At 39.5% G+C, this 15,490-nt stretch overlaps 3 protein-coding genes across 3 annotated transcripts; 1 reads left to right on the plus strand and 2 right to left on the minus strand.

Moving 5' to 3' along the window:
• Positions 1–2,389: 2,389 nt before the first annotated feature.
• Positions 2,390–6,468, plus strand: LOC124457056. The gene is made up of 4 exons (XM_047007347.1): positions 2,390–2,421; positions 2,535–4,090; positions 4,207–4,538; positions 4,717–6,468. The coding sequence occupies exons 1-4, from the start codon at positions 2,390–2,392 to the stop codon at positions 6,466–6,468; spliced, it is 3,672 nt and encodes a 1,223-aa protein (XP_046863303.1).
• Positions 6,469–8,211: 1,743 nt separating this feature from the next.
• LOC124457433 lies at positions 8,212–10,771 on the minus strand. The gene is made up of 3 exons (XM_047007694.1): positions 10,611–10,771; positions 9,484–9,800; positions 8,212–8,674 (listed from the first exon to the last, which is right to left on the minus strand). The coding sequence occupies exons 2-3, from the start codon at positions 9,766–9,768 to the stop codon at positions 8,630–8,632; spliced, it is 330 nt and encodes a 109-aa protein (XP_046863650.1). The 5' UTR covers positions 9,769–9,800; positions 10,611–10,771; the 3' UTR covers positions 8,212–8,629.
• A 1,089-nt stretch (positions 10,772–11,860) lies between these two features.
• LOC124457922 lies at positions 11,861–14,012 on the minus strand. Its single transcript, XM_047008068.1, has 3 exons — positions 13,964–14,012; positions 12,844–13,160; positions 11,861–12,040 (listed from the first exon to the last, which is right to left on the minus strand). Exons 2-3 carry the CDS (start codon positions 13,126–13,128, stop codon positions 11,996–11,998), a joined length of 330 nt encoding a protein of 109 aa, XP_046864024.1. The 5' UTR covers positions 13,129–13,160; positions 13,964–14,012; the 3' UTR covers positions 11,861–11,995.
• Between the last annotated feature and the right edge of the window lie 1,478 nt (positions 14,013–15,490).

A 15,490-nucleotide genomic window follows, 5' to 3' on the forward strand; every position in this document is an offset into this window, starting at 1 on the left:
TTGACTGACGTTTTGAAAACCTTAGCGGTAGTCATCTTCAGATTCAAGTCACTTACACGATACAAATACAGAAACGCTTTATATGGATAACATTTATCAAATTCGTGATATCGTGTTACATCGTGGCGAATTTTCTTACCTGCTTTCGCGATTGACAGAGGCTAAACTAGAACGTAAAATGAGGGGTAAATATTCTTATAGTCAGTTTCGCCCGACAGATTTCTTTTGAAATTCAATTTAATTTATCAGTAGGGACAACGGAATATATGAATGTGCACACCCACACACACAATTAACGTTCTAGTTACGCCTCTGGCGATCGCTGCAGATCTGCGACAATGCAACTAAAAGAGTTTAAGCCTGGCCTCATTGGTGACATAAGAATAAGAATAAATGTGTCCTCACTTTCAAACTGCAATAAGCACAATTATCAATAAAATAACAAGAACAAAGAGTTTTGACAATCTTGTGCGTATGCAGCATGAATAAAACATCGCACAGAAAAGAGAAAATCTAAACGTACAATTTACTAACCTCTTCTTTCGCCTCAAGCATTCTACTAAAGTTTTGAATAAGTTTCTTGTGCACTTCCAACATTTCCTTTTTCTCCTTCAAGACATCAGCATTATGAGCTATCTCATTTTCAAGTCCCTGGAGATTTTTCTGTGCTTCCTCGAGTTCTTCGCGAACGCCCTTCAAACGCTTTTCGACATGATCGCGGCCAAGCCTTAGATCGCCATTACACGCCTCTAACTGGTCGATGTGATCTTCTTGCTCCTTCAAAACTTGCTTCAATTCAGTCATGGTTACTGTATCCATGTCGCAGCGACCTTTAAGGGTTGTGATCTCGCCTAGTCGAAAATTAAACGACATGGTCATGTTTTGAACAACAGCTTCCCAATAAAGCAAATCTTGATATCTTTGACAAAGAACTTTCGGTGAGCTAACATTGAAATGAAAATTTATTAACACGATCAGGAATGTTTTTAACGATTTTACGGGCGAGAACACAAAAGCAAACCATTAAAACCTCGTGAATAAATAGACAACCACGTCTCACTCATTACTTCTTTGCGGATGTAAATCGTCCAGAGTCCTGAGAAGGACCATTGGTGTTGATGTTGACTGACGTTTTGAAAACCTTAGCGGTAGTCATCTTCAGAATCCAGTCACTTACACGATACAAATACAGAAACGCTTTATATGGATAACATTTATGAAATTCGTGATATCGTGTTGCATCGTGGCGAATTTTCTTACCTGCTTTCGCGATTGACAGAGGCTAAACTAGAACGTAAAATGAGGGGTAAATATTCTTATAGTCAGTTTCGCCCGACAGGCTTCTTTTGAAATTCAATTTAATTTATCAGTAGGGACAACGGAATATATGAATGTGCACACCCCCACACACAATTAACGTTCTAGTTACGCCTCTGGCGATCGCTGCAGATCTGCGACAATGCAACTAAAAGAGTTTAAGCCTGGCCTCATTGGTGACATAAGAATAAGAATAAATGTGTCCTCACTTTCAAACTGCAATAAGCACAATTATCAATAAAAATAACAAGAACAAAGAGTTTTGACAATCTTGTGCGTATGCAGCATGAATAAAACATCGCACAGAATAGAGAAAATCTAAACGTACAATTTACTAACCTCTTCTTTCGCCTCAAGCATTCTGTTGTAAATTGTCATGTTATGTTATGTAGAGTGTGACTGTGTCATATTTGTGATACTAAGATATAACGGATATTATGTTTATGTAAAATGTTAAGTCATATATTACTAGACAAATAGGAAAATACGTATATAGTTATTAAACTGTGGTTTCAGTGGAAATCCTGTACGTAAATTCAAAATACTTAGGAACACTTTTCTACCCAATGTGGCATTGCGGTAGGATGTAGGTAATGACGGTACTCTATAAACGGAATGGCGTAGTGCAAGTCATGCAAACGCCCAAAATTATATCCTAATAATTATAATATAAATAAGAGCTTGCAAGCGTTGGTTCGGGAGTTCGGAAAAACAGACGTTGTTAGACGTACAAAAGTGATAAGTTGGAAATCGTATCGCAGGAGGCGATAGCGTTTGAATAAGTTTCAAGTTTAAAGATTGACGGTTGGCCGTAATCTCAACGTTTCAATAACATATTTGTGTCGCAAAGAACCAACGTTTGGAACTCCGTATCATAAATCGTGCACAAACCACTGTAAATATCCTATCAAGTGTTAAATACAATTGTCAAAATACAGTCCCATCGTTCGAGTGAAGTTTCGAGAGCAGTGAACCAGCACTTCGCGCAGATTGTGCGAAACGTGGTCCTTCGAGCCGGATAGAGTAGCAGAATTCGAGAACACATAGATAGGATAAAAAAGGGTTGTTCACGATGTCAGAGCTGACAAGAAAGCGACAGTCGAGGTGGGCATAAATCGTACGCCACAAAAGTTGTGAACAAGGTGAGAAGTATGGTAAACGATAATGCGCCACTAAGGAAAGTCGAATTGGAACAAATGCGGCTTGTACTCGTACAGAATTGGATACAATTTCGAAGTTGACGATGAGATTCAGAGCTTGTTGGAAAAGGATGACGATATTGCAGCAGATATCGACAGCTCATCGGAATACGGCTGCGAAGTTCTGGGTGCGTTGGCCGAAATTAACGAAGCGCTGAGCACGATAGAGACGAACAAACGAAACGAGGAACTCGCCAACACATCGACAAGTACAGTATCCAGTGGGGCACGCTGTAGAGTGAAGCTGCCTAAACTAGAGGTGAAAAAGTTCTCGGGCAAGATACAAGATTGGCGTGAATTCTGGGACTCTTTCGAAAGTTCCATTCACAACAATGACGGACTGTCTGAGGTAGACAAATTCACCTATCTGAGGGGACTGGTGGAGGAGCCGGCCAAGTCAGCAATTTCGGGATTTGCTCTGACTTCGATTAACTATACAGAAGCACTGAAGGTGTTAGAACGGAGGTACGGGAGCAAAGTGATGGTGCAAAGGGCACACGTAAATGATTTGATGAACTTAAAACCCGTGTACAACGAGAGTGACACGACGAGGCTGCGCAAGTTCTTCGACGCGGTCGAAACAAATTACCGAGGACTCGAGGCGCTCGGTGTAAAGGAGGAAACGTACTGCGAGATAGTCGTGCCCAATCTTCTGACAAAGATACCTGACTCGTTAAAACTAACGATTACCAGGGGAAGAGACTACTTAGAGTGGGGCATGAAAGATTTTGTCGACGCATTACAAGCCGAAGTGGAGCTGCGGGAATGCCACAAATTAGCGGTCGGAGAGAAAGAAGAAGATCAACGAAGAAGACGACGGGAACCGGGAACAGCTAGCGGGTTGTTTGCCAGCCGAAACAACCGATTGTTTTGTGCTTTCTGCTGTGGAGAGCACAAGCATGAAGAATGTACCAAGGTAACAGGGCGGCAAGAACGGATGCAACTTCTTCGTAAGTTCAAACGATGTTTCATTTGTTTAAATAAGGGACATTTAGCTAAAGATTGTCGTGCACGTATTAAACGTAGCGTATGTGGGGAGGGTCATCATGTTTCCATATGTGATAAGAGTAATAATAACCAGAAGGATGAAAGAAATAGTCGGGAAGAAAGTGGACAGGTTAGTGTAGCTAATGTCCACGTTAGTACTAGAAGTAGAGTGGCTCTTCAAACTGCGCAGGGAGTACTTATAGGAAAGGGTAAGACAAGAGTGCGAGTGCTTTTCGACTCGGGAAGTCAGAAATTCTTTGTGACGTGTGACGCGAAGAGGTGTGCCAAGCTTAACGTTGCTAGGCGAGAATGGTTGGAAGTTAATACATTCGGTGGTGGAAGTAACAAGGGTAGAATGACAGAGGTTGTTCAGTGCGAGGTATCGGCAGTTCGAGGAGGTCGTAAAATACGCGTAGAGGCTTTAGTAGTTCCTCATATTTGCGCGATCAAAAATGAGCATCTTGAGGTAGATAAGAACAAGTATTCGCATTTGAAGGATTTGTGGTTGTCAGACGTTAATTTGAAGCAGGACACGTTAGATGTTGATGTTTTGATAGGTGCGGATAACCTTTGGGCATTTCAACAAGGTGAGATAATTAGGGCAAGGATGACGAACCCGTTGCCATCAATACTTGTTTAGGTTGGGTAATAAGCGGTCCACTGAAAGGGAGCTCGAACTTGAAAAACGCACACGTTAATTTAGTTTCACAGATTGCAACACAAAACGCAGACAGCATTAATGGGGATGTGAGTAAATTGTGGGATTTAGAAACGCTTGGAGTAAGAGAGACTAATGACGTGCATGAAGCATTGCTTGACAAAATAGAGTTCAATGGGTCAAAATATGTAGTAAAATTGCCATGGAAACAGGGTCATGAGCACTTACCGTCAAATTATTCAAATAGTTTAGCACGCATGAAAGGGCAGATAAAGAGGTTGTCAAGTGAGCCATCATTGTTGAAAGAATATGATAAAATTATAAAGGAACAGCTAGAAACGGGTGTTATAGAAAGGGTAGATGAGTCTGAACCTGGGGTAAATGTTCATTACCTTCCCATCAAGCCGTAATACGTAAAGAGGCCAAAACAACCAAATTGAGAATTGTTTATGACGCATCGTCAAAAGAGGGTAAGAGAGGGACTTCTTTGAATGACTGTCTTCATGTAGGACCACCACTAACGCCGTTGTTGTTTGACATATTAATTAGATTTAGGAGAGCAGAGTGGCCTTGGTAGGAGACATTGAGAAAGCCTTTTTGAACGTAGAAGTAGACGAAGCAGACAGGAACTATTTGAGATTTTTGTGGGTGAGAGATGCGACTAATGGTAATTTAGAGGTTGTAGTGTATAGGTTTTGTAGAGTAGTGTTTGGACTAAATGCATCGCCCTTCCTGCTTAACGCTACGCTTAGACATCACATTGCGCAATTTGCAGAATCAGATCCAGTGCTTGCTCAGAAATTGAATGAGGGGTTTTACGTGGATGATCTAGTTTCGGGGGGCAAGAGTGCACAGGAAACAATCGAGTTGTACGAGAAAGCGAAATTTAGGATGTCCCAAGGCGGGTTTAAGTTAAGAAAATGGCTTACGAATGATGGAAACGTGCGAGCGCTTATAGAGCAACGTGAATGCGGAAACAAAGTGACGACGACTACAGATTCAGACGACGAGACATTCACACAATGGAGTTTGGGGGCTCTAAATAACAATGACTGCGCAAAAGTTTTAGGTATAGGCTGGGATTGTGACAATGACCTGTTTACGTTTGATCTACGAAAGTTTGTAGAAGACTTAGGTGATAAGACGAAACTAACAAAGAGAAGCCTGCTAAGCGCATTAGCAAAGATATTTGATCCGTTGGGTTTAATTAGTGCCGTTATTATTTTGATGAAGATTTTGTTTCAACAATTGTGTGTTGATAAGGTTGATTGGGATGACAAAATAGAGGGTAAGCACGCAAAGATATACTTAGAGTGGATTGAGGATTTAGTTAGGGTTCAAAGAATTAAAATTAATAGATGCGTTTACAGTAAGGTAATCGAAAGGGTCGAGTCGTGCGAACTCCATGGATTTGGCGACGCAAGTGAGAAGGCTTATTGCGCAGTAGTGTATTTTGTTTGTCGCACAAGCTCTTCCGTTCATGTAAAATTATTGGCAGCGAAAACTAGAGTTGCACCCCTTAAGAAACTGACGATTCCACGTTTAGAGCTTATGTCTGCGCTTATGTTAGCTAAATTGGTAGAGTCAGTAGGGAAAGCTTTAGAAGGGCAGGTAGGAAAATTGAAGTCAAGATATTGGTTAGATAGCATCACTGCTTTGTATTGGATTCAGAATAGAGGTGAATGGAAGCAGTTTGTGAGACATAGAGTGAATGAGATACTATCATTGACGAGTAAGGAAAGCTGGGGGCATTGTCCAGGGGTAGAAAATCCTGCAGACTTAGGGAGTCGCGGGGTGTTTGCGTCAAAGTTAGAAGAGGATTCAATTTGGTGGAATGGACAAAATTGGTTGAGCAGTCTAGAGCAGGAATGGCCTCAGTCTGTAGTGAGTAAGACCGAGGAGAGTGTTCAAGAAGAAAGAAAGGTGGCTGTGTTAGTAGTAGACGCTAGTGAGAAATTTGGTATAGACCAGATTATCTGTATAGATAGATACAGTAGGGTGGAAAGGTTATTTCGTGTAACGGCATGGGTTGCACGGTTTGTCAGGAATTTGATTGCTAGGATCAAAGGGAAGCATGAGGATTTGACTTTCACGGAGTTAGGGAGTCAAGAGTTACAGAAAGCAGAAAGACTTTGGATAAAGGCTTCACAGGACAGGTTAAAGAAGGAAGATAAGTTTAAGCAGTTAGAGGTACAGCTCAACGTAGTAGAAAAGGATGGGTTGTTAAAATGTCAGGGTAGGCTAGCAGAGTCAGATTTGGAAGAGGAAACAAAATTTCCTACTTTACTACCAAAGAAGGTCGATTGACAGAATTAATAGTTGAGCACAGCCACAGGAAGGTACATCATAGTGGGGTAAGGGCTACTTTGGCTGAGATAAGGTCTAGATTTTGGATTCCCCAAGGAAGACAAAGGGTAAAATCGATTCTCAACAAATGTATCGTGTGCAAGAAATTAGAGGGTAAATCATACAATAGACCTAGCGAAGCAAACCTTCCAGCATTTAGAGTAGAGCAATCAGAACCATTTTCGAAAACAGGGGTAGATTTTGCAGGACCATTATATGTGAAGAATGCACCGGGGGGCACAGATAAGGTTTATATCGCATTATTTTCATGTTGTGTAACTAGGGCCTTACATTTAGACTTAGTTAAAGATTTGTCTGCGGATGAATTTGTGAGATGCCTAAGACGATTTGCAGCTAGAAGGGGGACCCCATCATTAATGGTGTCAGACAATGCAAAACGTTCAAAGCAACAGTCAAGACTTTAGAAAACCTCTATAAAAATGAAAGAATGCAAGGGTATTTGGGAAACAATAGGATAGAGTGGAAATTCAATCTAGAAAGAGCTCCCTGGTGGGGTGGATTTTTTGAAAGGATGGTTAGGTCAGTGAAGAGGTGCTTGAAGAAGGTACTAGGAATGCGAGGTTGACATTTGACGAATTATTGACAATACTGGTAGAAGTCGAAGCAACATTAAATTCTAGGCCATTGACTTACACGTACGACGAGGTGGGTAGTGAACCACTAACTCCGTCGCATTTGGTGACAGGAAGAAGGTTGTTGTCCATGCCAGACGAAGTGTCTGGTGAAGAGGAGTCTGATGAGGGTTACTGTAAAAACGGTATCAGTATTTGAGTAAGAAAAAATGCATTTCTGGAATAGGTGGCGAAAGAGTATTTAGTTGATTTAAGAGAGTTTCATAGCAGGACAAAGACAATACTAATAGGGTAGTGCAAAGGGAGATGTCGTGACTGTTTATGAGGATAATGTGAAAGGGAAATTGGAAAACAGGTGTAATAGAGGAGTTGTTTGTAGGGAAAGATGGTGTGGTTAGAGGCGCTAAGGTTCGGTTAGTTAGGAACGGTAAAGTCGTTCACCTTAATCGTCCCGTCAAAAACTCTTTCCTACCGAGTTGAAGCACGACGAAGGCGAGTGTGAGCGAGAAGAGAGAGAAAGGACTGAAAGGAAGGAAGGTAGAAAATACGGGCAGACCAAAAGAGCTGCTGCTCTTGATTCTGTCTGGAAGACACAGAATATGCTTGATTAGTGGGACTAATCAAGGTGGGGAGTGTGTTGTAAATTGTCATGTTATGTTATGTAGAGTGTGACTGTGTCATATTTTTGATACTAAGATATAACGGATATTATGTTTATGTAAAATGTTAAGTCATATATTACTAGACAAATAGGAAAATACGTATATAGTTATTAAACTGTGGTTTCAGTGGAAATCCTGTACGTAAATTCAAAATACTTAGGAACACTTTTTCTACCCAATGTGGCATTGCGGTAGGATGTAGGTAATGACGGTACTCTATAAACGGAATGGCGTAGTGCAAGTCATGCAAACGCCCAAAAATTATATCCTAATAATTATAATATAAATAAGAGCTTGCAAGCGTTGGTTCGGGAGTTCGGAAAAACAGACGTTGTTAGACGTACAAAAGTGATAAGTTGGAAATCGTATCGCAGGAGGCGATAGCGTTTGAATAAGTTTCAAGTTTAAAGATTGACGGTTGGCCGTAATCTCAACGTTTCAATAACATATTTGTGTCGCAAAGAACCAACGTTTGGAACTCCGTATCATAAATCGTGCACAAACCACTGTAAATATCCTATCAAGTGTTAAATACAATTGTCAAAATACAGTCCCATCGTTCGAGTGAAGTTTCGAGAGCAGTGAACCAGCACTTCGCGCAGATTGTGCGAAACTTTCTACTAAAGTTTTGAATAAGTTTCTTGTGCACTTCCAACATTTCCTTTTTCTCCTTCAAGACATCAGCATTATGAGCTATCTCATTTTCAAGTCCCTGGAGATTTTTCTGTGCTTCCTCGAGTTCTTCGCAAACGCCCTTCAAACGCTTTTCCACATGATCGTGGCCAAGCCTTAGATCGCCATTACACGCCTCTAACTGGTCGATGTGATCTTCTTGCTCCTTCAAAACTTGCTTCAATTCAGTCATGGTTACTGTATCCATGTCGCAGCGACCTTTAAGGGTTGTGATCTCGCCTAGTCGAAAATTAAACGACATGGTCATGTTTTGAACAACAACAACTTCCCAATGAAGCAAATCTTGAATTCTTTGACAAAGAACTCTTGATGAGCTAACATTGAAATAAAAAATTTATTAGCACGATCAGGAGTGTTTTTAACGATTTTTACGGGCGAGAACACAAAAGCAAACCATTAAAACCTCGTGAATAAATAGACAACCACGTCTCACTCATTACTTCTTTGCGGATGTAGATCGTCCAGAGTCCTGAGTAGGACCATTGGTGTTGATGTTGACTGACGTTTTGAAAACCTTAGCGGTAGTCATCTTCAGATTCAAGTCACTTACACGATACAAATACAGAAACGCTTTATATGGATAACATTTATCAAATTCGTGATATCGTGTTACATCGTGGCGAATTTTCTTACCTGCTTTCGCAATTGACAGAGGCTAAACTAGAACGTAAAATGAGGGGTAAATATTCTTATAGTCAGTTTCGCACGACAGATTTCTTTTGAAATTCAATTTAATTTATCAGTAGGGACAACGGAATATATGAATGTGCACACCCCCACACACAATTAACGTTCTAGTTACGCCTCTGGCGATCGCTGCAGATCTGCGACAATGCAACTAAAAGAGTTTAAGCCTGGCCTCATTGGTGACATAAGAATAAGAATAAATGTGTCCTCACTTTCAAACTGCAATAAGCACAATTATCAATAAAAATAACAAGAACAAAGAGTTTGACAATCTTGTGCGTATGCAACATGAATAAAACATCGCACAGAATAGAGAAAATCTAAACGTACAATTTACTAACCTCTTCTTTCGCCTCAAGCATTCTACTAAAGTTTTGAATAAGTTTCTTGTGCACATCCAACATTTCCTTTTTCTCCTTCAAGACATCAGCATTATGAGCTATCTCATTTTCAAGTCCCTGGAGATTTTTCTGTGCTTCCTCGAGTTCTTCGCGAACGCCCTTCAAACGCTTTTCGACATGATCGCGGCCAAGCCTTAGATCGCCATTACACGCCTCTAACTGGTCGATGTGATCTTCTTGCTCCTTCAAAACTTGCTTCAATTCAGTCATGGTTACTGTATCCATGTCGCAGCGACCTTTAAGGGTTGTGATCTCGCCTAGTCGAAAATTAAACGACATGGTCATGTTTTGAACAACAACAACTTCCCAATGAAGCAAATCTTGAATTCTTTGACAAAGAACTCTTGATGAGCTAACATTGAAATAAAAAATTTATTAGCACGATCAGGAATGTTTTTAACGATTTTTACGGGCGAGAACACAAAAGCAAACCATTAAAACCTCGTGAATAAATAGACAACCACGTCTCACTCATTACTTCTTTGCGGATGTAAATCGTCCAGAGTCCTGAGAAGGACCATTGGTGTTGATGTTGACTGACGTTTTGAAAACCTTAGCGGTAGTCATCTTCAGAATCCAGTCACTTACACGATACAAATACAGAAACGCTTTATATGGATAACATTTATTAAATTCGTGATATCGTGTTGCATCGTGGCGAATTTTCTTACCTGCTTTCGCGATTGACAGAGGCTAAACTAGAACGTAAAATGAGGGGTAAATATTCTTATAGTCAGTTTCGCCCGACAGATTTCTTTTGAAATTCAATTTAATTTATCAGTAGGGACAACGGAATATATGAATGTGCACACCCCCACACACAATTAACGTTCTAGTTACACCTCTGGCGATCGCTGCAGATCTGCGACAATGCAACTGAAAGAGTTTAAGCCTGGCCTTATTGGTGACATAAGAATAAGAATAAATGTGTCCTCACTTTCAAACTGCAATAAGCACAATTATCAATAAAAATAACAAGAACAAAGAGTTTTGACAATCTTGTGCGTATGCAGCATGAATAAAACATCGCACAGAATAGAGAAAATCTAAACGTACAATTTACTAACCTCTTCTTTCGCCTCAAGCATTCTACTAAAGTTTTGAATAAGTTTCTTGTGCACTTCCAACATTTCCTTTTTCTCCTTCAAGACATCAGCATTATGAGCTATCTCATTTTCAAGTCCCTGGAGATTTTTCTGTGCTTCCTCGAGTTCTTCGCAAACGCCCTTCAAACGCTTTTCGACATGATCGTGGCCAAGCCTTAGATCGCCATTACACGCCTCTAACTGGTCGATGTGATCTTCTTGCTCCTTCAAAACTTGCTTCAATTCAGTCATGGTTACTGTATCCATGTCGCAGCGACCTTTAAGGGTTGTGATCTCGCCTAGTCGAAAATTAAACGACATGGTCATGTTTTGAACAACAACAGCTTCCCAATCAAGCAAATCTTGAATTCTTTGACAAAGAACTCTCGATGAGCTAACATTGAAATAAAAAATTTATTAACACGATCAGGAGTGTTTTTAACGATTTTTACGGGCGAGAACACAAAAGCAAACCATTAAAACCTCGTGAATAAATAGACAACCACGTCTCACTCATTACTTCTTTGCAGATGTAGATCGTCCAGAGTCCTGAGAAGGACCATTGGTGTTGATGTTGACTGACGTTTTGAAAACCTTACCGGTAGTCATCTTCAGAATCAAGTCACTTACACGATACAAATACAGAAACGCTTTATATGGATAACATTTATCAAATTCGTGATATCGTGTTACATCGTGGCGAATTTTCTTACCTGCTTTCGCGATTGACAGAGGCTAAACTAGAACGTAAAATGAGGGGTAAATATTCTTATAGTCAGTTTCGCCCGACAGATTTCTTTTGAAATTCAATTTAATTTATCAGTAGGGACAACGGAATATATGAATGTGCACACCACACACACAATTAACGTTCTAGTTACGCCTCTGGCGATCGCTGCAGATCTGCGCAACAAAAGAGTTTAAGCCTGGCCTCATTGGTGACATAAGAATAAGAATAAATGTGTCCTCACTTTCAAACTGCAATAAGCACAATTATCAATAAAATAACAAGAACAAAGAGTTTGACAATCTTGTGCGTATGCAACATGAATAAAACATCGCACAGAATAGAAAATCTAAACGTACAATTTACTAACCTCTTCTTTCGCCTCAAGCATTCTACTAAAGTTTTGAATAAGTTTCTTGTGCACATCCAACATTTCCTTTTCTCCTTCAAGACATCAGCATTATGAGCTATCTCATTTTCAAGTCCCTGGAGATTTTCTGTGCTTCCTCGAGTTCTTCGCGAACGCCCTTCAAACGCTTTTCGACATGATCGCGGCCAAGCCTTAGATCGCCATTACACGCCTCTAACTGGTCGATGTGATCTTCTTGCTCCTTCAAAACTTGCTTCAATTCAGTCATGGTTACTGTATCCATGTCGCAGCGACCTTTAAGGGTTGTGATCTCGCCTAGTCGAAAATTAAACGACATGGTCATGTTTTGAACAACAACAACTTCCCAATGAAGCAAATCTTGAATTCTTTGACAAAGAACTCTCGATGAGCTAACATTGAAATAAAAAATTTATTAACACGATCAGGAGTGTTTTTAACGATTTTTACGGGCGAGAACACAAAAGCAAACCATTAAAACCTCGTGAATAAATAGACAACCACGTCTCACTCATTACTTCTTTGCGGATGTAGATCGTCCAGAGTCCTGAGAAGGACCATTGGTGTTGATGTTGACTGACGTTTTGAAAACCTTACCGGTAGTCATCTTCAGAATCAAGTCACTTACACGATACAAATACAGAAACGCTTTATATGGATAACATTTATCAAATTCGTGATATCGTGTTACATCGTGGCGAATTTTCTTACCTGCTTTCGCGATTGACAGAGGCTAAACTAGAACGTAAAATGAGGGTAAATATTCTTATAGTCAGTTTCGCCCGACAGATTTCTTTTGAAATTCAATTTAATTTATCAGTAGGTACAACGGAATATATGAATGTGCACACCCACACAATTAACGTTCTAGTTACGCCTCTGGCGATCGCTGCAGATCTGCGACAATGCAACTAAAAGAGTTTAAGCCTGGCCTCATTGGTGACATAAGAATAAGAATAAATGTGTCCTCACTTTCAAACTGCAATAAGCACAATTATCAATAAAATAACAAGAACAAAGAGTTTGACAATCTTGTGCGTATGCAACATGAATAAAACATCGCACAGAATAGAGAAAATCTAAACGTACAATTTACTAACCTCTTCTTTCGCCTCAAGCATTCTACTAAAGTTTTGAATAAGTTTCTTGTGCACATCCAACATTTCCTTTTTCTCCTTCAAGACATCAGCATTATGAGCTATCTCATTTTCAAGTCCCTGGAGATTTTTCTGTGCTTCCTCGAGTTCTTCGCGAACGCCCTTCAAACGCTTTTCGACATGATCGCGGCCAAGCCTTAGATCGCCATTACACGCCTCTAACTGGTCGATGTGATCTTCTTGCTCCTTCAAAACTTGCTTCAATTCAGTCATGGTTACTGTATCCATGTCGCAGCGACCTTTAAGGGTTGTGATCTCGCCTAGTCGAAAATTAAACGACATGGTCATGTTTTGAACAACAACAACTTCCCAATGAAGCAAATCTTGAATTCTTTGACAAAGAACTCTCGATGAGCTAACATTGAAATAAAAAATTTATTAACACGATCAGGAGTGTTTTTAACGATTTTTACGGGCGAGAACACAAAAGCAAACCATTAAAACCTCGTGAATAAATAGACAACCACGTCTCACTCATTACTTCTTTGCGGATGTAGATCGTCCAGAGTCCTGAGAAGGACCATTGGTGTTGATGTTGACTGACGTTTTGAAAACCTTAGCGGTAGTCATCTTCAGATTCAAGTCACTTACACGATACAAATACAGAAACGCTTTATATGGATAACATTTATCAAATTCGTGATATCGTGTTACATCGTGGCGAATTTTCTTACCTGCATTGGCGATTGACAGAGGCTAAACTAGAACGTAAAATGAGGGGTAAATATTCTTATAGTCAGTTTCGCCCGACAGATTTCTTTTGAAATTCAATTTAATTTATCAGTAGGGACAACGGAATATATGAATGTGCACCCCACACACAATTAACGTTCTAGTTACGCCTCTGGCGATCGCTGCAGATCTGCGACAATGCAACTAAAGAGTTTAAGCCTGGCCTCATTGGTGACATAAGAATAAGAATAAATGTGTCCTCACTTTCAAACTGCAATAAGCACAATTATCAATAAAAATAACAAGAACAAAGAGTTTTGACAATCTTGTGCGTATGCAGCATGAATAAAACATCGCACAGAAAGAAAATCTAAACGTACAATTTACTAACCTCTTCTTTCGCCTCAAGCATTCTACTAAAGTTTTGAATAAGTTTCTTGTCCAACATTTCCTTTTCTCCTTCAAGACATCAGCATTATGAGCTATCTCATTTTCAAGTCCCTGGAGATTTTTCTGTGCTTCCTCGAGTTCTTCGCGAACGCCCTTCAAACGCTTTTCGACATGATCGCGGCCAAGCCTTAGATCGCCATTACACGCCTCTAACTGGTCGATGTGATCTTCTTGCTCCTTCAAAACTTGCTTCAATTCAGTCATGGTTACTGTATCCATGTCGCAGCGACCTTTAAGGGTTGTGATCTCGCCTAGTCGAAAATTAAACGACATGGTCATGTTTTGAACAACAGCTTCCCAATAAAGCAAATCTTGATATCTTTGACAAAGAACTTTCGGTGAGCTAACATTGAAATGAAAAATTTATTAACACGATCAGGAGTGTTTTTAACGATTTTTACGGGCGAGAACACAAAAGCAAACCATTAAAACCTCGTGAATAAATAGACAACCACGTCTCACTCATTACTTCTTTGCGGATGTAGATCGTCCAGAGTCCTGAGAAGGACCATTGGTGTTGATGTTGACTGACGTTTTGAAAACCTTAGCGGTAGTTATCTTCAGATTCAAGTCACTTACACGATACAAATACAGAAACGCTTTATATGGATAACATTTATCAAATTCGTGATATCGTGTTACATTGTGGCGAATTTTCTTACCTGCTTTCGCGATTGACAGAGGCTAAACTAGAACGTAAAATGAGGGGTAAATATTCTTATAGTCAGTTTCGCCCGACAGATTTCTTTTGAAATTCAATTTAATTTATCAGTAGGGACAACGGAATATATGAATGTGCACACCCACACACACAATTAACGTTCTAGTTACGCCTCTGGCGATCGCTGCAGATCTGCTACAATGCAACTAAAAGAGTTTAAGCCTGGCCTCATTGGTGACATAAGAATAAGAATAAATGTGTCCTCACTTTCAAACTGCAATAAGCACAATTATCAATAAAAATAAAAACGACAAAACATAATTATTTTGCATATTTATATTAATAAATATAATTATTTTATGTTATTAACTTTTGCTTTTTGCGCTTTCTGCTAATATATTTATATATAATTATTAAGTCAAGCATGGCGTCACATATCTTTAAAGTGAATATTTTTCTGTTTCTAAGTTTGTGCCATCTCCAGATCTTTGTTATATTATAGAAGATATAAAGTACTATAGAATTGTGAAATTTAAAAAAGTTGGACGAAATAGATCAAGAGTTATGACTATATTTCTAAATGTAGGGTTTTCCCCTAATTTATTTATATGTAAATATTAAGCGAAGCATGGCGTCACATAATTTTAAAGTAAATTTTTTTTTAATTCTAAGTTTGTGCCACCTCCAAATCTTTCAGATATTATGGAGGATATAATATACTATAGAATTGTGAAGTTTGAAAATATCCGAGTGAATACATCCAGAGTTATGACTAATTTTCTAAACTTTTGCGCTTTCTGCTATTAT

Source organism: Xenia sp. Carnegie-2017, unplaced genomic scaffold, assembly GCF_021976095.1.
Source record: "Xenia sp. Carnegie-2017 unplaced genomic scaffold, XeniaSp_v1 HiC_scaffold_6, whole genome shotgun sequence".
Classification (NCBI taxonomy): Eukaryota; Metazoa; Cnidaria; class Anthozoa; order Malacalcyonacea; family Xeniidae; genus Xenia; species Xenia sp. Carnegie-2017.